General features: G+C 40.2%; 1 protein-coding gene across 3 annotated transcripts in view; it reads right to left on the bottom strand.

Moving 5' to 3' along the window:
- Positions 1 to 1,193: 1,193 nt before the first annotated feature.
- LOC139452444 (coiled-coil domain-containing protein 149-like) overlaps positions 1,194 to 23,106 on the bottom strand; it is a 33,578-nt gene continuing 11,665 nt past the window's right edge. The window contains exons 5-12 of one of the 3 annotated variants that reach the window (XM_071233920.1): positions 15,574 to 15,696; positions 14,631 to 14,803; positions 13,550 to 13,622; positions 12,730 to 12,814; positions 11,966 to 12,104; positions 11,638 to 11,735; positions 8,407 to 8,688; positions 1,194 to 7,253 (exon numbers count right to left, since the gene is read on the bottom strand). In XM_071233920.1, coding sequence (XP_071090021.1) covers positions 6,853 to 7,253; positions 8,407 to 8,688; positions 11,638 to 11,735; positions 11,966 to 12,104; positions 12,730 to 12,814; positions 13,550 to 13,622; positions 14,631 to 14,803; positions 15,574 to 15,696 — 1,374 coding nt within the window. In that variant the 3' untranslated portion in view covers positions 1,194 to 6,852. The remainder of the gene's footprint in view (positions 7,254 to 8,406; positions 8,689 to 11,637; positions 11,736 to 11,965; positions 12,105 to 12,729; positions 12,815 to 13,549; positions 13,623 to 14,630; positions 14,804 to 15,573; positions 15,697 to 23,106) is intronic. The other 2 variants (XM_071233922.1, XM_071233921.1) reach the window with 2 other exon arrangements.

Raw genomic sequence — 23,106 nt, 5'->3', positions numbered from 1 at the left:
ACTCGTAGTACGAGATACGACTTTACCGTCACTCGAAGTACGAGATACGACTTTACGTCACTCGAAGTACGAGATACGACTTTACCGTTACTCGAAGTACGAGATACGACTCGAAGTAAAAGCATGTACTGGAGACTTCGAGCAAGCATCAACACTTAACTGACACAGGTGAACACCATATACAACTGCTTTAATAGACCGGTGATTCAGTTGTCTGTCACACCTGAGGAACTTGTAATCTCTAGGAAATTGAACGCGCTCATTGTGCCTTGAGAATACCAGTGTTGGCGCTTACGCGAAATGGTCGCAAATTCGAGAAAATTTAGAGTGAGTGAGTGAGTTGGGTTTAACGCCGCTTTAACAGTGTTCTAGTTATATCATGGCGTGTCAGCTTAATGTGGGAGGAAAGCCTGAAGTGATGCAGGTCTCAGACGTTTACCCTGTATCATATTCGTTCGTCTCAAACGGTTTTTAGGGGCGGTCGGGTTGCCTAGTGGTTAAAGCGTTCGCCCGTCACGCCGAAGACCTGGGTTCGATTCCCGACATGGGTACAATGTGTGAGGTACTAGCTGTGCTTGCTAGTCTGGCGGACATTTGACTAGTCTATACCGACTCCAGTTTCAGGCTCGTGGTTAAACATGCTCGAGTCACCAACTACATTACTTTGACAAACTACTACGCACGTCTGTTGTGTCTTGTCATGGTCCAGTGTCATGGTAGTGTGTCATGGTAGTGTGATGTGGACCCTGGGACCATGGGTTTCATCGTCCTATACTGCTTACTGTATTTCCTCTATAAGACCCGGGCTGAAGGCCAATTCTAACCCAGATCTTCAAAGGATATCAGCCAAATCACAGGATGGTTCGGATCTGTGATCGGCCAAGTTGCAGAGCCTAACCATCCATTTATTTAGCAAAATGATGGAGGGAGCTCCAAAGTACAGTAAGTGAGTGAGTTGGGTTTAATGCCGCTTTTAACAGTATTCCAGGTATATCAGGGCGTGTCAGCTTAATGTGGGAGGAAAGCCCGAAGTGATGCTATAATCGGGACGAACCTGGATTCGAACCAATCATAGGTTTCTGGCCGAGGGACGAAACACTGCACAGCGAATCTCGGCGCCCTTGACAACTTGGCCACCCGTGTACAGGTGTAAAGTACAGACACAACAACAGACATATGAAAGGTTCCATCATTAGTTTATTCATCATGTCTTCAACGTGTATAATGGAAATCAGAAATGTTTGCAGTGGGCGCTGGCAATCTTGACACACATGCTCAGGCCTGTAAATAGTGACTGATATGTTAACACGAAGTCTAACACTAACATCGAATGGCCCTGGAATTCATATATCACAGTCTACAATCTACATAAGATTGAACAGTTTTATACAACAATATATACACAGCTGCAGTCACACGACGTAACAAGACTCTAATACTTTCATGGTCATTTCACAAAGAACAAAGGCAACATAGACTCAATAGGAAACGGATAGGAAATGGTAACTTCAGGTACCAAATATTAAACACGTATGTTGGTTTAGTTGATGAAAAAAGATGAGGGAGCGTCTGTAAAGGCAAGCAATAGTTTGGTGACAAGTCTCCTTTGTATTCCAAGAGTTTATTTTGGAGGTCAGATTTTACATCGCTTTGGACAGTATTACAGTGTGTGTGTCAGTAAGTGAGTGGTTTAACGCCGCTTTTAGCAATATTCCATAATATTACAGCGGGGGCGCCAGAAATGGGCTTCACAAATTGTACCCTTGTGGGAAATCGAACCCGGGTCTTCGGCATGAAGAGCGAACGCTTTGTCCACTCAGCTTCGTCACCACCCTCAGTTATATCACTGCATAAACTTTATCATACTTTATGAACATATTCTGTGCTCAAAAGACCGTCATTTGTGGTGATAAAGCCCCTTGTAATAATGTAAATTCTACCACTTACAACACGGACAATTGTCAAGGGAGGCTATTCATGTTCGGCTTCGAGATCCACAAAGATCGATTATGTATCTCTTTACTAGTTTACAATGTATGTAACTCATAAGTTTTTTATTAAAAGGCGAGGATAACAAATATAATAACTGACTACGCGGCTATCGGCAGGGAAAAAAATGGAAATCTGATTTATTTATTTTTAACATTTTCTAAACAATTCCAGTCGGCGGGTCCGTAATCCGAAAAATATAAAACGCCTGGCCTTAGTGATGCAGGTATCTGGTCACACTCACAGGCACAGGTTTAGTGTTGACAAATGGATCATCAAACCTGCACACTCAGTTGCAGTTCCTCAGACAACGGACAAAATAGCATCACAGCAATTTAGCTCACCTGGACATGTAGTCAACAGTTTAAAATGTCAGACAGGTGATGACATTCAAATATTTTAGGCATAAAACCTGATGATTTAAAACTATTCAGGAAATAATGAGCATGTTGAAGGGCAATGGTCAAATAAGCGTCTACATTTAAACTATCATGCAAAATGGAAAAGATGTCATGTCACTTTGAACAAAAATGGCTGAGAAATGGAACAAAGGAATTTCAGTAAGGTTAAAGTGCATAGGTAAAATTAAGGTCAAAATTTACATACTGCAAAAAATGGAATGTACAGATATGTTGAGCACCACCACTAACTACTCCAAATTTTATAACATTTGAATAAAAATGTCTGAAATGGCAGCCATATTGAAAACCAGATTCAAACCACTTGCACAAATTGGGTGTTATCATGTGAGCATGTGAAGTTTCAGCTTTCGTGGTCAAGTGGTTTGTGAGGAGGACATGTCTACATCACAGGACACATGATGGACAAACATGCCACTACAGAAGCTCCATCGACTTCCAGCCAGGTGGACTCGTGAAATCATGTCACTGCAATGAATGCACGTCATACCAACACTGCTTTTTTCACTTTCTATGTTGAAATCCAACATTTAATACTGAACACAGATATCTCTGAATTTTAAATTAACATGAATTTAGTAAACCTGAAAAATAACAATAATAAATGCTAATAAAATAATAAAAACACAAAACAAATAACAGTTCACACATCATCATTTGACTAGGGAATGTCATGTCATGGCAAGGTAAAATAATAATTTCTGAGGTACGAGTTTTTCTTGAATATCCACTATCTATTCTATCTGCATCTTCCCGAGGCAAGGGAGTTAACTGACTTTAAAAGTCCAGTTTCCACCCTTGCTGAACTAGGCTGGAATTACTGTGATCGATCGTTGTGCCACCAGTGGCTATTACCAATTATGTCCCTTCTAAGCCTCTCCTATGGACCAATCAGATTCCTCCTCTCGTATCACTTTGCTTCACACAAAATGGTGGCGCCCGGTCAGGACGATCTGATCGATAATCAAGATCTATATTGTGATAAAACGGGTTTTACATCACAAAATGCATCAAATCACGTGGGCACCTTGATTAAAAACACGAAAGGATTTGAAAAATATCTGCTGACAATGAGTTGGCGGTGCACATGCTTTGCAAATACTGCAATCGATCGAAATCTGCATGATAGTTTACAAACCAGATTTTGATTTCGGTGCGCGATTTTGATTGGACTATGCACAGACTCGTTAGTCCAGACAAAATGTAACTCGATAATACCAGCCTATTTCAGCAAGGGTGGAAACTGGACTTTTATCGTCAGTTTACTCTCTTGCCTTGGGAAGATGTTCTATCTGATAGAGCAGAATTCCATTCATACCCTCTGACATTTGAACCTGTGACCTTCCACTGAGCATGCCAAGAAGTATTACACGTAATTTAAGGATGAACTTCACACAAGCTGTATATCCATCAGATCTTATTTCTAGTAGTGGACGATACACCGATTGTTTACTTCTCGATACATCAAACACTAATTACTAGTGAAAATGAGTAGTGAAAACGAAAATATTTTCATCCATTGTGCCATACTTGACACTGCCAACTGTAAATCATCATTATGCCAGGTATTTGGCCATCCTGTCTATGAAAAAGATGGCTTCACACCACAGATAACATCACATGCAAGTATTGTGATACGTATCAGATCGTGAGCAAGGTATCGCGATATGTATCGGATGGCACAGTTGGTGTATCGTCCCAGCCCTACCTATTTCCCATATCCCATCAAGGATCACTGGTCAAACATCTTACAGTTGAACTAAAAGAACAAATTGACTAATTTCTGACATAATGTTCTATCATTATTCAATTCCAACAAAAACAAGACAAAACAGTAAACGTTACCCTTCCCTGTACACATTTTCAAGGCAGTACGTCTTGACAAAATGTTCTTTCAGTTCCAAATAGTGTTTTAATTTCCTAACTGTATACAAGCCTACAATCACATGTCTGAATGCAGTGAGATCAATTTTTCCACAATATATAAAGGATACACATAATTGTTTTCAGCTTAAAAACAGCAGCTCCTTGTCACAGAATAAATTAGATAAATGAATGATGTACCATGTTCTTCTTCACCAGATGAACAGAGGAAGCAAGGTCTGGCACATATTAACAGTATCGAATTGGCAAGATAACAGGCGCCTGTTGTACAAAACAACCATAGGGATACAACCGTCGTAAGAGTTACGATAACCTTAGCTTTAAGAATGCTTTCTACAATGGCACCTGGTTACTCCAATCCATTGTTCCGGAAATAAATCAAAAGATGAAGAAATCAATCACTAGGCAGTCACTCACAAGAACTGATTATGCACTACATGACATGGAGATTCAGTGTTGAAGAGATTCTATAATGATAAAAAACATGATTTCATGATTCTAATTTGTTAACTGACCTTCAGTCGCAGCCTAAGAATTTGTTTTGCCAAACTTACTTCATCAGTCCTCTGAGTTTGTAGCTAGTCCTGCTAGACTGATTTGTAGACAAATCATAGCATGGAGACCTGGAAAAACATCACAGCACACAAATGTTACAAGCCGTTGAGGACCAAGTCACTGGACTTTTAATTGTCCTCAGTACAAATCACTAGTTTTGGTCTAGCAGACTAGCGTGAATTTCAAAGACTGCATTACCTTTTTGTCTGCATCTTTGTAAACTGGACTTTATTGATGGGTTTTCAAAACGGGAGGGAAACCTATCAACCAGACAATAAAACAGACCTAGGAAACAAGCTTGGAGCTATAGTTTCAACAGAAGATTGAATAAAGCCAAGATTGGTTCCATGGAAATACCAAACAATAATACCAAAATAAAAATATGCTGCTATTTATGCAAACAAATGGTGATTATTCTTCTGCTCCAGAAATAAACTGAAATGACGGAGTGCCATCCTCGTAACTACATTCACACACATGTGCCTTGGGCCCAAAATAGAGGCCACTTGCCCAAACACACATCTTTAGAAAGTCAATGCCTGATTGCTGAATTTGTTCAGCCCTAACCATACCAGAACCTAAGTGAACTTCTTGAGTAAATGCAAAATAATAATTCAGAGATTCAAATCAACATCTGTAGAACAATGACGATTATCTCCTGTGTACTATTTATACCTCACTCCAGATAACAGCAACAACAATAATCATGTATAACACAACCGTATCACAAAACTTTTGGATTTCAATGACAGTATTATCATATAATGGCACCTTCCTTCTTACCTACACAAACAAACTGCCCTTATTTGCACAACAATGAAACCCAATTATCAGGACAGGACCATTCCCCGTAAATTGTTGGGATTCGCAAATTTCCAGATAATGGAAACATGTTAGACTAACAGGAACACATGATTCTTCAAATCTATCATCACACAATAAACAAAAACAAATACAGATACACCATGTTCCTTGTGCAGGACTGAAATCAGGACGAAGGAGTAATGATGTCATGTGTAGGCCCCACAAACGGACCAAAGGACAACCAAAAGGAATAACTAGAGATTATCATCCAAAATTGGCTCCAACAGGAGATATCCCTGGGGTGAGATCAATCGATATCGTCAATGTAGATAGTACCCCTTGTCTGGTATGTAGTGCATCGCTTGATCTCACCCAAGAGATATCTCCTGTGGAATCCAGTTTTGGATGATAAATACATGTTTTATCAATATGAAAAACAAAGTCAGAAAGACACAAAATTAGTTCTCAAGCCTTCTTACACTTCAGTTCAAAGTATTTCTTTCGTAATTATAATCTTAATATCAGCGATGTTGACAACAAAATATTGGCAAGCAGAACACTGTGCACCCAAGAAAACTAATGGCTAGAAAGCCTGCTTTCGTCCACCACAGTGGCAGACACGGACAATAAAAGAAAAACAATTTATCTAGTGAGTGAATTTTATCTTTGCATATCAACGTAATGAGCCAATCGATGAATACTGAATGGGTGAATATTAATGTCACTTGATAAATTTTAATTTGTTATGAAGACTTTTGCTGTTTTTTTATCAATTGGGATACATTTTGGGCACAATCTTCAGGGTTTTTCTAACTTATATATAGGTCTTTCATTCTGATGTATCATATAGTAATTCAGTTTTGTTGCCTTATTGTCCGTTTAACAGGGTGGGGTGGGGAGTGTTTGGTATGTAGGTGGATGTTCCTGACAGCAGGCATCCAGAAAGAAGTTCCGGGTCTGACACAACAATTGTTATCTAGAACACAACAAACACTACACCAGGGTCAAACAATGGAATGGAACAGAGGCTTACCACAACCTTAGCCATGCATTAGTTTCATAAAATCCACGGATTATATCACATCCAAAACATGTTATTGAACACAACTGACACCCTTTGTACAAATCCTTGAACTGATCAGGACGAAACATTGCACATGAAGCTTAGCATTCAGGAAACATGAAATAACATTAATAAGATTTACACTTGTACATTATGCAATGATTCTGAATTGTCCTGTCTGTCATTTTCATCATCAAGCAAAGGTTGGTCACAACTCGGGGAAGCAGATTGATCAGAGTTATCTCCCTTCCTGTCATCAATACCATTTTCAACAGTGTCAGATTTCAACAAGGGGTTTTCACAATTGTCTATATAGTCCTCATCGGAGGCGGATTGCCTTGAGCTTCGGTCACCGTGTGACTGTTCCTTGATTTTAGCTGTCACATCCTCCATTAATGTTCTCAATTTTTCGGCAGTTTCTTTGTCTTCAACATGTTCAAGGGTTACCTCCTCTTCAATGCTCTCTTCTGGATTTTCATCAGTAGTATCCTCGTTAGACCCACTGCACTGAATGTTGAAACTGGAACAATCTCCATCTCCTGCAAGGACAGTTGTCGATATATATTTAGTTTCTTGCTTTACTAATCACATAATACAGCTAGAAAGTGAGTTGGGCTTAGGCCACTTTGAGTTCAGTTTTACGCCGCTTTGAACATATTTCAGTCATACCTCAGCATGTCAGATCAAAGGGTGGAAAGCCCAAAGTATGCAGACATTTACCACTTAAATATCTTTAAGTTGCATTTGAGAGGATGTAGTCTCAATGAAGACAGAGATGAGGTTTCAGTTCAACTTCTGTATTCTATCATTTCGGTAAAGATGCCAGAACTTTCATCAAGCATTATTTTTGTTCACTAACAAGCATTTATATCATGGTTCATACAGAATTTCAGTCACAAATTCCAGGCCTTTTCAAGGCTTTTGCACACAGATTTAAGGCCCTAATGATGAAAAACACAACATGCTTTAACAGGTTTAATGACCTAAAATGGAACAGAGCCTGATCCTTGAACCGATTAGACTCAACAAACAAAAACAAATGTCAATATATTACATTTTAAGCAGTTAAGCATGTAACAATGTTTTTCCCTTTGGAAATATAAACACAATAATTATTTGAAAAGCAAAATACTGGACTTAGACACTGTTTATGACCAATTCAGGTCTTTTCAGGGCATTTTGTCTCCATTACAGACCTTTTCAAGCTAAATTTTGCATTTAAGGCTTTTAAAGGCAAAAGTCCAATCAGCATCTCATACCCAGCCACGACAAGAGGATGCAGATAAAGAAAGAGTTCTCATTATCTTGGTTCTAAATGAACTGATTGTTCAGAATGCAAAACAGAGTCGCATGGCTCTGTATCTCATCTGAATTCAAGCTAAGTTTGCATGTAAGGTTTTTTGAGGCAAACATCAAAATTTCAGGCCTTTTTTAAGGCCTGTGCTAACCATGTGTATGGAGTTGATAAACCAGGGATCATTATCAGGTTGATTCTGGAATCTACTCTGACTTGGTCCCAACACACTGAGGGGTCCACCAATGAACTTCACATCAACAAAGTGACTTTAGCAATCACAAGAATGACATACATTTCTCTCACTCCTCACCTGGGGCCCGCCTTTGGGAATGATTTAATAAATCAATACATTGTTTAGTAAAACAATTTTTCAGGAATTTCTTTCTCTGACCTACCTAGGAGAGATTGCACTTCACCTTTGTCCATTATTCGAATACATTCTTCTTTAGTGGGCAGCAAGTCTAGGTCCTCCATACACAGAGTTGTCCCCCCTGGTCTCTGACCTTTGTGGGCAGGGCTAATGTTGGGCGTGGATGTGACGGAGGAGATGTCAGAATCCAGGCTGTCGAGGATGTCTCTCTGGTCAGAGTTCTCACTCGACTGAGACATCTGGCGGGGAACCAGCATTTTCATCTCCTCACATTCAGCTTTCAGTTTGGCAAGACTTTGGATAGTTCCTGCAACAAGATCATTCACAGCTGATCAGCATCTCATACCTAGCCAGGACAAGAAGATACCGATAAAGAAACAGTTCTCGTAATCTTGGTTCTAAATGAACTGATTGTTCAGTGAAAAAAAAAAGCAACGTGACTCTGTAGCTCACCTGAATATGGAGTGAGTGAATATGGTTTTATGCCACTTTGGGCAATATTCCAGCAATATAACGGCGGGAGACCTAAATTATGAAGTTACAATGGCAGCCATGTTTAAAATAGGCTCAGAATTCGGAGAGCTTGTTTTAGATACACCATAGCGATATCATTCATACAAAGTTGTAGCTTTATGGGCCTTTTAGTTTCAGAGGAGACATCAAACATAGAGCCAGAAGTCCAGAAGAAATAATTCAATACTTCAAGCTTATTTTGGTACAAACTTCTGCAGCAAGTTAAAGAATAATTTGTGCAAATGATTCCAGAAAAAAAATATAAAAAATTACTTTTGCAACATTGTTTAGGACAACGATGTTGAGTGCAAATAGTGATGCCTTGAACAAACACTTATAGTAATAAAAGAAGCAAAATATCAACTCTTTGGAGATGCCGGTAGTCCAAGTGTGACAGCCATAGATCTACTTAGTTGGTGCATCTACAGGATCGATACCAAACTGCCACATTAACAGCTCTGACAATTGGGTTGAGACCACATATTGGCAGAATGGTAGGCAACTGCTTGAGGGAGCACAACATGGCCCTGACGTCTAGCGATACATGCAATTTCCCTTCCACGCGGCTGTCAGGCACTGCCTAGCATGGTGTAGACAGCATCTGATGTTCAGAAGACAAGACTGGGACAGTATACAGTTCACAGATGAGTCCAGGTTACATCCAGACAACTCTGATGGTTGTGCAAGGGCCCACAGGTGTCCACAACGATTTAGCAATGCTAGCGTTACTCAACGAAGTCAGTTTGGGGGTGGAAGTGTTATGGTATGGAATGGTATCATACCTAATACGAGAAAACAAATCATTGTTAATGGCAATTTGAGTGGTGTATGCTGCTGGTACGACACTGTTTGACATCATCTTCCACTATTTGTGCAGATGCAGGGACGTAACTTCACGTTGCAGCAGGATAATGTTCTCTCACACGTGGCATGTGTTGTATCAAACTTTTTGAGGCAGCACAGCTTTGGTGTAGTGCCATGCATTTTCTCCAGACCTCTACCCCATAGAACATGACAGGTGAGAAAGACCGATGCCTACGGCAGGACAAGAACGCAAGCTCAGTTGGGACATTTGGAACAATCATCTGGTGTCTTCAATGCAACACCACTGCCTTGCCTGTATGAACACAAATGGTGGTCACCTCCGATGTTGTTGTTAATAATAGCATTGCTACACCACCCATCTTTTAGGTTTGTCGCTCTGTCTCCTGTTACGAGTTATGGGTTTTGTCAATGAATTCTCATATAATAAAACATTGATCAAACAAATTATCAAATACATTGTTGTCATTTTCAATAACATAACATTTACACCACTTTATATGAACACAGTCACTTTTTCCCGTAGGTACATATGATTTTGTAACACCACATACATGATAGCCCAAACTGACTCGTGGTTACAGAGGTGTCCAAACTGTAACGATGGACAGACAACCTGGTGACAGACTACACACCACCACAAAACCCCACTTGCCCTCAAGTCAGGTGAGCTACACATGTGAGAACGACAGTCACTACTAGCATCAGCAGCCAAAACAAGACAAAATTATATTGCAGTCCAAAAGTTTTGCCGTAAGATAAGCATAACTTGCTGCACTATTTTCCAGTCAACTAATGATTCACTGATTCCTTATTCATCACGATTCTCAAAAGTTTGGATAAAGACAAAAGTTGTTAAGATAAAAAAAAAATATTTAAAATTAACCTTGAACTTTGTCAGTCTAATAAAGTTATTGACAAATAAAACATTTTTTTGATAAAAAAAGTTAATGTAACACAAGCAAGGTAAATACATAGAAAGGTAAAGTCTAACAACATAAATGATGCATTGCATGCAGTGAATGAAACAAATAAAGAAAATTTAAAAGCTTAAAAGAAATTAACTATCCTGAAGTAAGAAGAGAACAGTGAGTCTCTACATGGCCTTCTTCAGGCCTCAGGATTTAGCCACACAGAAAACATCTCAACTGTTCTGTCTCCCTGTTCCAGGTCTACAACCAGCCTAGATACTGGGAACCTGCTCAGCCCTGGTTGTTGGTGGGTTGGTTGGTTGTTTAACGCCGCACTCAGCAATATTCCAGCTATATGACGGCGGTCTGTAAATAATCGAGTCTGGACCAGACAATCCAGTGATTGATATCATCAGCATCTATCCACACAATTGGGAGCGATAACATGTATCAACCAAGTCAGTGAGCCTGACCACCCGATCCCGTTAGTCGCCTTTTACAACAGGCATAGTCCCGCTCAGCCCTGGAATTTACACAAGGAACAGTGAGAAAAAAATGCACCCAGGTTTCCAAAGAAATAATAACTTTGACATAATTTGATAAAAAAGGACTAAAAAAATCTATAATGCAGAAAATCGTGCCATGCAAGTATCATGCAAAATTCAAACAAAATCTAATGATTTTCATTTTCTGAGAAGAGAGAGCAAATACCATTATATTTCCTCCCATGCATAAAATAAAAAGAAAATCTAATGGCTTTCACTGCATTCATTAAAATTGAAGAGAGGAAAGATGAAATTATTGTTTCTTTGATCAATGTTCTCCTCCATTTCCTATACAAGATAATATTGTACCCAACATCACCTCCATACAATACCATCAAAACAAAGACCAAAGACAGGAGAAACTGCAAGGTTCCAGGGTTCTGCATCCAGAAGGTAAAAGTAGATTTGGCATGCTCTACATGGCCATCCCAGAGCCTCCACCTAGTCACATTGTCATCTACGCACCTTCCTCGAACCCCTGATTACCTGGGACGTTCCACAACCCAGCCACCTCCAGCGTCTTCAGCTTCTTCTCCAGTTCAGACACACGGTTTCCGAGAATCCTGGACAGAAAGGTGTTTTTTAAGGATATTTATCTTAAAAAGTAATTTGTTCCTGAAAATACTGGAAAAAAGTAATAATCAGATTTTACAAACAAATTATAATTGTTCGCCTGAAAATTTTTATTTTTTTTAAATACCCCAGACCCCTTGTAATACGCCTTATAAATGATCAATTTCTCTAGGAAAAAATGTTCTACTTCTCAGGTTTCAAATGCTTGATAAGGCTTTACTTGTTTGTCTTGCGTTGATGTGACAGCGCCAGACTCTTGTCGTTGATGGTGTCGAGCAGGGCGCTGCACAGACCCTGGAGGTCCGCCATCGACTGGGGCGTGGCTGGGATGCCCGTCTGACTCTGCAGGATGTGCTGAACTGTGGACACACAGGCACAACATCAACATCAGTGCAACAGCAGCTGAGGGCTGAACAATTCATCAATCAATGTATCAGTTCATCCACTAGTTCATCCACTAGTTCATCCCTTAATTCATCCACTAATTCATCCATTAATTCATCGAAATATTCATCCATTAATCTATTAATTCTCCAATTAATTTATCCATTAATTTATCAATCAATTCATTAATTCATCAATCAATTCATATATATCCATTAATTCATCTATTAAAACTTTAAATTCATCCATTAATTCATCAATCAAATTCATCAATCAATTCATCCACTAACTCATATATTTATTCATCAATGAATCAATATGAAGTCATGATGTTCATACATTCTCTCAACCATTCCAATGTCATTCGCTCATGAAGTCATGCAGCATATTGTTAGAAATAAATTTGGTGAACAGTACAATTTCTCTCCAATATTCAGGAAAATGTTGTAGATTTTCCCATCCAAGTATTGGTAAACTCATAATTAGGAGTTTCGTTCCCACCATCTCTGTTGAAATCCCTTGACCTGGACTAGCACTGGTACTGGGGGTTTAAAGATTTCTTTGGCTTGATGCCAGTGCAACATGACATCGCAACCCTACCCTGTTTCTGTGAGATGACCAGGCCGCCACTCCGACTCTGGCCAAGCTTCAGTATGCCTTTGTTCTTCTTCCTCTCCAACATGCTCTGGAACAGTCAGTGCCCAGTTACTATTTACTGAACAATCACAACCAGTCCACATGGACGACACATGCATAAATCCATGTATGACACACCAGATTCACAAAGAGCTCATGGCGCTACATTATTAGAACTCTTGTCAGTGGATCACTGTGCACTCCATTTTCATTCTCAGCTCCCTGGGGAGTATGCAACCCAAGCTGCCTTTGAGGTGCTAGAAGGTTAACAGTCACACTACCATCTCACCCTACTTGTTACCCATTCACTGCTGGGTGAACAGAGGCACATTTCGAACAGAATTACTTGCCATAGAATGAGACACCATATGTGCAACTTCAGTGTGGAGCGCTTGGTTGAATCATGTCATCGTATCCCAATTGGGTGCATCGATGCTGATGATGTCAAAAACTGGATTGTCTTTTCCAGACTTGATTATTTACAGACCGCCGTCATATAGCTTGAATATTGCTGAGTGTGGCGTTAAACCACAAACAAACAAACAAACAAACAAACAAACAAACAAACAAACAAACAAACAAACAAACAGTGTGGGGCAGGAGCAGAGTTCTAGAAGCTCTCAGGAGTCAAGCTACCAAACGTGGATCCAACTACTCTCCAGGACCAACGGTGCCTAACTTCACCTGATCTGTCAACTGTGCTGTACACAGGACCATGTGCCACCACTCCGGCAATAATGTATGCTTGTCAACTGGAGTACCATCCTAATTAACTATGCATCACCTTGTACTTGGACACCGTAGCCATGGCCATTGTCTTCTCCTCCTCCATCTGCTTCAGCCTCTCCAGGAGATACCTGCACCAAACATGCAGACAATCAGTGACACAGCAATGGTGGAGCTAGCGATAGTCAACTGTCTGCTTGAAACTTACACCACCCTACACTACTGGCTCATGGCAGACAAGAAAAACATGGGAGTGTGGTTAGGCATGAGGCATGGACTAGACAATCCACTGATTGACATTGTGATCCACACAATTGGAATATGATGACATGCATCAACAAGTCAGCAAGTCTGACCCCCTGATCCTGTTTGTTGCCTCGTACGACAAGCATAGTCGCCTTTTACGGAGAGTATGGGTTGCTGAAGACATATTCTAACCCAAATCTCAGATGAGGTGAGGTGAAATGGGGTTTAACGTTGGTCCAAGATTATTGCACTTATATAGCGACGTGCATGTACGTGTGTGTGTGGCTGCTTGTACTAGTCCGGACTGATGCCGATTTATAGTGCAAGCCCACTGAGATACCATGCTGCAGTTTAACATGAATACCCCACTCAGACACTGTATGCTGACTCCGAGCCAACCAGTCCTTGTTTTAACCCCTTATGCCGAACGCCAGACAGGGTAACAACAAGTACCATCTTTTAATGTCTTTTGGTATGACGCGGACAGGCAGTCAGGAATGAGTGAGTGAATGTTAATGGTAAAATATAAATACACTACAAGCTAAATACTGTCTCTAAGAGGTAGCAAACATGCAAGCAAATAGTTAGTGGATGTTGCTTGATCTTCTCGTCAGCAACGTTTACTGTGTAAGTGCCTCAGCCTGGACTAGGTAAATAAGTGATAGCATAAGCAATGGCCAGAACACAATAAGCCAAGTTGGAGCTGTAAGTCAGTCCTTTCGAGGTGGCTACCCATATCTGAACTATTTGTCACATTTATATCCGGTACAACCACATGATCCTTCCATCAATCATTACTTGATGATAGGAAAGGAGTACTGAGGACCAAGACTCAATTATTTTCTTGGCCACCATAATCACATAAATCATCACCTCCTTAAGTAAAGACTTACTTGTTTTCATTAACCAAAGCATCAATGTCAACAATCTTCTTCTCATCGCCCTTGAGGATGTAGTTGAGTTCTGTGTTGAGGCGCTCATACTTGGTCTTGTAGGCGTCCCTCTCTGTCACCTGCTCCTCCTTCTCATCAAGCACCTGCTGTAGGTCTCTCTCTAGCTGCAGGTACTGTCAACAATATACATCATCATCATCATCATCATCATCATCATGAACAATGACAAATCCCCCCAGTCCCCCACAAATTCGAAAGAACAAATCATCTGACTGTTACTTTAAGTACAACTTGATGAGAGAATTTCTATCTAATCTATCTGTTCGTGATACAGAAGTAGTTATTGAGCTATCAAAACAACATCATGGAATTGGGATACGGAACTTTGTATTTCTATGTTTAGGTACACACAACTATAAACAGAGTCAAAATTAATCTTGTTACCATGTAAACAGAAAAATATAAATTCTAAAAATCCCTTAATAGCAAAAGGCACCAGTTGACAACCTGGTCTTTGTTTGTTCACAGATTCAGGAAAGAGTACCTATTAGTTTTAGAGATATGGTCCACACAAACACACCATTAAGTCCAAATCATTCCCAAGGAAATCAAGAAAAATAAAAATGCCAAAAATCTGAAAATAGCAAAAGTCACCACTTCAGGATCTGTTTGATATATTTGCTAATTTTTTCACGGTTTTCAAGTTACGCTCCGGAAAGGAAATAGTTACGGACAGATGGACAGACAGATGAGGCGTCGACTATATCCCCCTGCATTATGGGGCTCCGGTTAGTCGTGAGAGTACCCGGGTCCATCTCAGAAACCAACCGGCCCGAGTACCCGAGTTATCCGACACCACCCTACATTGTATGATTGGCACAAGGAATCGCAAACACTGCATGACCATGGTCACTGATCTCTCAGTTGACCGTCCCGAACTGACCTGTTCTCTGGCTGCCTCTAGCTGGGCCACCAGATCCTCTCTCTCGTACGCCGGGAAGTGCCGAGTGTTGATACCTTCATCCGTGGTGCCCACTCGCTGTCTGGCTATCTGCTCTCGTAACAACTGTAAAGTAAATATCATATCAGTGAGTGATTATTTCACACTGTAGTCAGTAAACAGATTGGCATCAACATGATCAAACTAGTAAGTAATCTGTGTCATCCAGTAAGTAATCTACTCACGTTAGGTTCCTGCATTGTCATACCATTTGCAATCATATGAGTATCATATCATGCAGTTATTCGAGAATTGACTTTCACTTTGTGTGAATTTATTAACGTATGATCCTTCATAGAGTGAGGGCCAAACTTTATGAAAGTATGCTCAAATTGTTGCACAGTAAAATCTTTTGAAGTTTGGTTACAAACTACCTCTAAGTCAGTCACAGTGCATCAAAACTTTTACTTCAAGTAAAGGACGTCAAAATGGCTTGACACGATCAACGTGATGGGGGAGATTTCCGAACTTGTTAATGAACTCGTGGAGATTAGGTGTTTGTCATCAGTGACCAACTGGCCGATCATTCAGAGGTGATAATAATCGTGTTGAAAAGATAAACTTCATAGATTACTGTAATGTGTGTCACATCATGGCTAAGTCAGGGTTAGAACTGAACTCAAAAGTTTTACTACTAGCCTGGGTAAAGGTAAAATACCCTTGCAATGTTAAAACAATGGGAAAATTAGGAAATCTATACTGACCCCAGGCTTGTGTTAAGTTCTATCCCTGTAAGTGTATCTCACCATGACCCTACTAGTGAGGTGAGTATGATATCGTGGCTAAATGTACATTACATGAGGTGAGGTGAGATGGGGTTTAATGTCGCGTCCAAGATTATTGCACTTATATAGCGACAAGCATGTACGTGTGTGTGTTTGTGTGGCTGCTTGTACTAGTCCGGACTGATGCCGATTTATAGTGCTAGCTCACTGAGATACCATGCTGCAGTTTAACATGAATACCCCACTCAGACACAGTATACTGACTCCGAGCCGACCAGTCCTCGTTTTAGGCCCTTAATGCCGAGCGCCATACAGGGTAACAACAAGTACCATCTTTTAACGTCTTTTGGTATGACGTTGTCGGGGATCGAACCCCGGACCTTCTGCTCTCCTCTCCACGGAGGCGAAGGTACATTACATGACCCTTATATAGAGATATGTATTATATTGTGGCTAAATGTACATTACATTACAAAAAGACATTACTAGTAAATTTATTACCATGATTACCCAGATAAATATGGCGATACGTACAAAATTAAAAAATCAACATTTTCATGCATATAAACCAGACAAAGCGAACAAATGTGTTGATTTCCCATTCAAATAAAAAAGATTCAAACACTATTATAATTAAATATGTGCAACAGGTGTTCAGGCTATCAGCGTATCGCTGTTTGAATCTACAAAGCCAGAAGTTACACCTTTCAAAAATGTTGTCACACGTCCCATACATCAATAGCACATAACGACACAGCCTTGAGGTGGAGTCAAACCGACTTGATCTGTGGGGTACATTCTAAGTACCGAGACAACCATCAGTCAACATTCACACACTGCATTAGGCTCATTGAAAATGTGGGTTGTTTCCTATTTTTCATTCAGGAAACACTGCTGGTGGCAGCTGTAACACATGTTGTTATTTGGTCTGTTTACAATGCTTAAGGGACCAGTTCAAAAGTTTGATTTGGAAAATGTTGAAATTCCGAGTTTTGTGGCCTCTTCTGGCATGCACTGTTGTGTTTTGTCCTGTTTTTTTGTGAATGTTTATCGAATGAAGTCCATTTATTTGGTATTGATAATCACTTAAAGGGTTTTTATAGACCAAAACTGTTATCATATATTACGCACTGCACTAGATGGACTATTGCCGGTGATGATAAAACCCTACCTTGTGCAAAGAATGAAAATGGGATTGGTTTAGTTCAAATACTGTATAAAACAATGAGAAATCAGGTAAGTTAATTTTTGGAATTGAAAACTTGCAGGGCCACTAACCACCACCTCCCCCTCCCTAAACTTTAGGAATTAAGATTTTTATCTAACATCAAACTTTTGAACTGGTCCCTAAGGTTTCAATAAAGAATATCATACAGAAGGTCACAGAATGCTAGTTATGGTTGAGGGAAGATAAATGTAAAACAATAGAAAAAGCCTGTGCAGACTTACAGAAATAGTCAGGCTATTATGTTTATTTCTATAGCTGAAATGACAACAGATTCTACTGATCCTGGGACATAGATAAAACTTACTCAATATGTCTGCACTAAAGACTACTGACTCCTATTTGGGCTATTCTTATACATATATTTGAATGGCCCAAATATATATATATCTTGAAATTTCAACATATCTTGACAATTCAGCTATTATCATGTATACTATGCAAAATGAGTGAGTATTGTTTTACGCAGCTTTTAGCAATATTCCAGGAATATTACGCAGGGAACATGGGCAAAGGGCTTCACACATTGTACCCATGTGGAAAATTGAACCCGGGTCTTCGGCGTGATGAGTGAATGCTTTAACCATTAGGCTACCCCACCACCCCTACTACACGAAACAAGTTAAACATGTTAAAGAACACACACAGCTGTCTATTATTAATACCTACCAGCCATGACAGATTACCAAGTCAGACGAAAAACCCAGACTTCTTTTACTCCTTTTGAGTAGGGGTGAATGATACATAGGTCACGATACAATACGTATCATGATACATGGGTCACGATACAATATGGATTATGATACGCACGTTTACATAAAATCACGTTGAAACTTCTTGACTATAAATATTTCAGAGCAGATTCCAAAGGAAAAGCTAGCTGTAGACACATGTTCGTAGTGGCTTTTTTTAGAAGTGAACTCGCAAAGCTAATTACAACAAATTTTGTAATATTTGAATGACAAAAATACTGGGGTGGGGGTAATTTAACAAGTAAGTAATTTAGTTTAGCAGGTACATGATACAGAAGAAACGTATCATATCGTATATCGATCGTCGCATGAAAACTCACGATGCAACGGTGCACTGATGTACCTCCATGTCAGGCAGGTCAACAACGAGAAACAGGCTTGTTTCATTGATAAATCATTGAAACACTTCCATATGTGGCACATGCTTCTTGGACATGGGATGTGACTACATTTCTTGGAATTTACGACAACAAATATGACTTTCAACGAGTCAAACTATAGCATTTATAATATAAGTATCCATTCCCTGTCAACTGAAGTTTTTTCAAGGCATCAATAAGGATCTGACTGTGGTTGTTGAAATTAATCTGACAACATTGAATAAAATTTTGAATAAAATATCCTACAAACATAAGTCCAGATATACAATGAACATGTTTTCATAACCGTATATCATCCACAGTGTAATGATAGGACTAAATTTTGGACTTCAGTTTGGATTTGTTTATTAGTATTTCCAGTGTTATCTGCTCGCAGTGATCAGCTGGTAATGTTGGGTTTTTTGCGATGAGGAAAAGAACATTGTGTCAGCATCGGTCAGTGTAAACAGTGCTCCAGATAAGCTAAGTATCTGCGTGAAATACACCTCAGAAATGCAGAAATATGCAGTAAAATAAAATCCAAGCGTATGAAATACGCAACAAACATTACAGATACGCTACAAAAATAAAACTTGTGCTGAATAAAAATATTGTGAGGTAATTCTGCGTATTCGATTAGAAAATCAGCAACTTATTTTGAAATTATATACGGACATTCCGTCAACCTTGCCAAATGCCACGATGACAGTTACATCATGATCATTTGCCATCACACTTTCTTGTGGAAGTATCGTGGTATTTTTGAGTCCTACAAAGCTCTCGAACCCACAAGACACCAATTTGCAGGGACTAGATGAATAGTGTTTTTAAATATTTAACTTAAATACCCACATGTGTAAAAACTAGTGGGTAACAGAAATTTGAATACCCAGATAGAATTACTGATACCCAATGATTTTAAAATGCATGGGTAAAATACCCACAACACCAAAAGCTTATCTGGAGCTGTGTAAAACTTGAATTTACTAAAAATATATATAAATAGCTGTATTTAAGGGGGCAATAGCGAGGGATCACTGTATTGATGTTGAATAAATAAGACAAATGGGTCAGTTGCACTCTTTTATAAGAGAAATCCATGGAGGACAGGTGTATCTCTGATTGTCAGTTCTGTAGATGTAACATTTTACTGAGTTTATTAGCTTTATTTTGGGCAAGTACCTTGTAAAATAAGGCAAGTAAGAATGTTGGTCATACTTGCCTTTGGTCAAGTCACATTTTTCATAAATGTTCAACCCCTACTGGTAGGCAAAAACTGGGCCACAGATTTATCATGATATCAAATCAACACTCCAACACGTTGCCTGTCTGAAATATTGATATCAGTTAATCAATTGGCTTCCATCTGTGCATGAGCAGAGATTATGTACAGCAATGTTGACACATGACGTAGATTGGAAATCTGTGACAGCACCGCTTCCATGAAATCAATAGGGTGGGTAATAACACCTAACTTTATCATGTTGTAAATATATATCCGTCTTATAGATAGGACAAACTGTATCAAGTCTCTCTCTCTTGTGTGATCAAGACAAGTTTTGTGTGACAATCTTTCACAGACTTATGATAGAGTGAGAGTATCGTAATAGGTAACTGATGGGATCAAGTAGTCAGACTCACTGACTTGGTTGATGCATGTTATCATATCTCATGATGTCAATCACTGGATGGTCTGGTCCAGACTCGAATATTTACAGACCACCGTCATATAGCTGGAATATTGCTGAATGCGGCGTTTAGCAACAAATAAGGACTGTGACGAGATTGATATAGCACCAGCAGATTATAAATGATTTATGCCATTCATAGACTGTTGCAAACTTTGGATTCAGTGCCTTTTTGTAAGTATTTTATGGTGATGTTATCCAAATGATTATTAATAATATTAAACCTGGATACTGGTTTGTACATTTTCTAACCCATTATCAATTCTGATAAAACTGCAGCTGGTTATCCGAGAAGTCCTGACAGGTCTAAAGACAATTGTATGTAAAAATATATTCAAGAACGTTATGCTCAGCTGTGACAACTCTGAGTTGCCCATGTGAGGGGCCCATGAAATGAGGGGCGCATGAAATGAGGGGCACATGAAATGAGGGGCACATGTGAGGGGTACATAAAATGAGGGGCACATGTGAGGGGTACATGAAATGAGGGGCACATGTGAGGGGTACATGAAATGAGGGGTACATGTGAGGGGTACATGAAATGAGGGGCACATGTGAGGGGTACATGAAATGAGGGGCGCATGAAATGAGGGGCACATGTGAGGGGAACATAAAATGAGGGGCACATGTGAGGGGTACATGAAATGAGGGGTACATGAAATGAGGGGCACATGTGAGGGGTACATGAAATGAGGGGCGCATGAAATGAGGGGCACATGTGAGGGGAACATAAAATGAGGGGCACATGTGAGGGGTACATGAAATGAGGGGTACATGTGAGGGGTACATGTGAGGGGTACATGAAATGAGGGGCGCATGAAATGAGGGGCACATGTGAGGGGTACATGAAATGAGGGGCACATGTGAGGGGTACATGAAATGAGGGTCACATGTGAGGGGTACATGAAATGAGGAGCACATGTGAGGGGTACATGAAATGAGGGGCACATGTGAGGGGCACATGAAATGAGGGGTACATGTGAGGGGCGCATGAAATGAGGGGTACATGTGAGGGGTACATGAAAAGAGGGTCACATGTGAGGGGCACATGAAATGAGGGTCACATGTGAGGGGCACATGAAAAGAGGGTCACATGTGAGGGGCGCATGAAATGAGGGTCACATGTGAGGGGCACATGAAAAGAGGGTCACATGTGAGGGGCACATGAAAAGAGGGTCACATGTGAGGGGCACATGAAAAGAGGGTCACATGTGAGGGGTACATGAAATGAGGGTCACATGTGAGGGGCACATGTGAGGGGTACATGAAATGAGGGGCACATGTGAGGGGCACATGAAAAGAGGGTCACATGTGAGGGGCACATGTGAGGGGCACATGAAAAGAGGGTCACATGTGAGGGGTACATGAAATGAGGGGCACATGTGAGGGGCACATGAAAAGAGGGTCACATGTGAGGGGCACATGAAAAGAGGGTCACATGTGAGGGGTACATGAAAAGGCGGTGCACATGTGAGGGGTACATGAAATGAGGGTCACATGTGAGGGGTACATGAAATGAGGGTCACATGTGAGGGGCACATGAAAAGAGGGTCACATGTGAGGGGTACATGAAATGAGGGTCACATGTGAGGGGCACATGAAAAGAGGGTCACATGTGAGGGGCACATGAAAAGAGGGTCACATGTGAGGGGTACATGAAATGAGGGGCACATGTGAGGGGCACATGAAAAGAGGGTCACATGTGAGGGGCACATGAAAAGAGGGTCACATGTGAGGGGCACATGAAAAGAGGGTCACATGTGAGGGGCACATGAAAAGAGGGTCACATGTGAGGGGCACATGAAAAGAGGGTCACATGTGAGGGGCACATGAAAAGAGGGTCACAATGTGAGGGGCACATAAAATGAGGTGCCCAATGTGAGGGGCACATAAAATGAGGTGCCCAATGTGAGGGGCACATGAAATGAGGGGCCCAATGTGTGAGGGGCACATAAAAGGCGGTGTCCATGTAAGGGGCACATAAAATGAGGGGCACATGTGAGGGGCACATGAAATGAGGGGCACATGTGAGGAACACATGAAATGAAGGTCTACTAGTCCAAAAAACCCGAAAATATTCAAAGTTCTACTAGCCCTTATGATACCTTTAACACCAACGAAACTGGTCTGGGGTAGAGGACAAGTGGTAATTTCCATTCCTGTTTTATGTAACCAAATATCATAAATTCCACTGCATTTTTCCGTGTGACAAACATAAATATTCCCCTTCTGGTCTTGTTGTCATTTTTTCTTTTGTTAACCACTTCAAAATGTTCACCCTTGACTTTTTTCTAAATCGAAATTTTAGATATTTCTTGCCATAACAGGGTCAGTGGTCATAAAATAAATATAACTACAATACAAAAAATATCCAAATGGCCACAAAATATTATCATGATTATAGTTGGTGGGGTTGAAAAATACATGACAATATATAACTTTCATAGCAATTGTCATGGGACCAAAACACTGAAATATGCAGACATCATTCAAAATGAATGTGACAGCTACAAAGTGCCATAACGATGAAGTCCTTCAGATTCCACTCTTAAAAGACTTGGGTGAGCGGATACCTGTGAGTGATCCCATGTGAGACGTATCCTTTTCAATTACGGTACGTTTGTCAGATGTGCATGAGGATGGAGAAATGTGATAACACCTTGAGAAGGGTATAAGTTAAGTATAGCATTACTTTTCTTAATGTATTTGCCAATAACACCAACAGCT

Source organism: Haliotis cracherodii, unplaced genomic scaffold (genome assembly GCF_022045235.1).
Source record: "Haliotis cracherodii isolate W230 unplaced genomic scaffold, xgHalCrac1.p SCAF_9, whole genome shotgun sequence".
In the NCBI taxonomy this organism is placed as follows: Eukaryota; Metazoa; Mollusca; class Gastropoda; order Lepetellida; family Haliotidae; genus Haliotis; species Haliotis cracherodii.
This window is presented reverse-complemented; position numbering and strand designations above follow the sequence as displayed.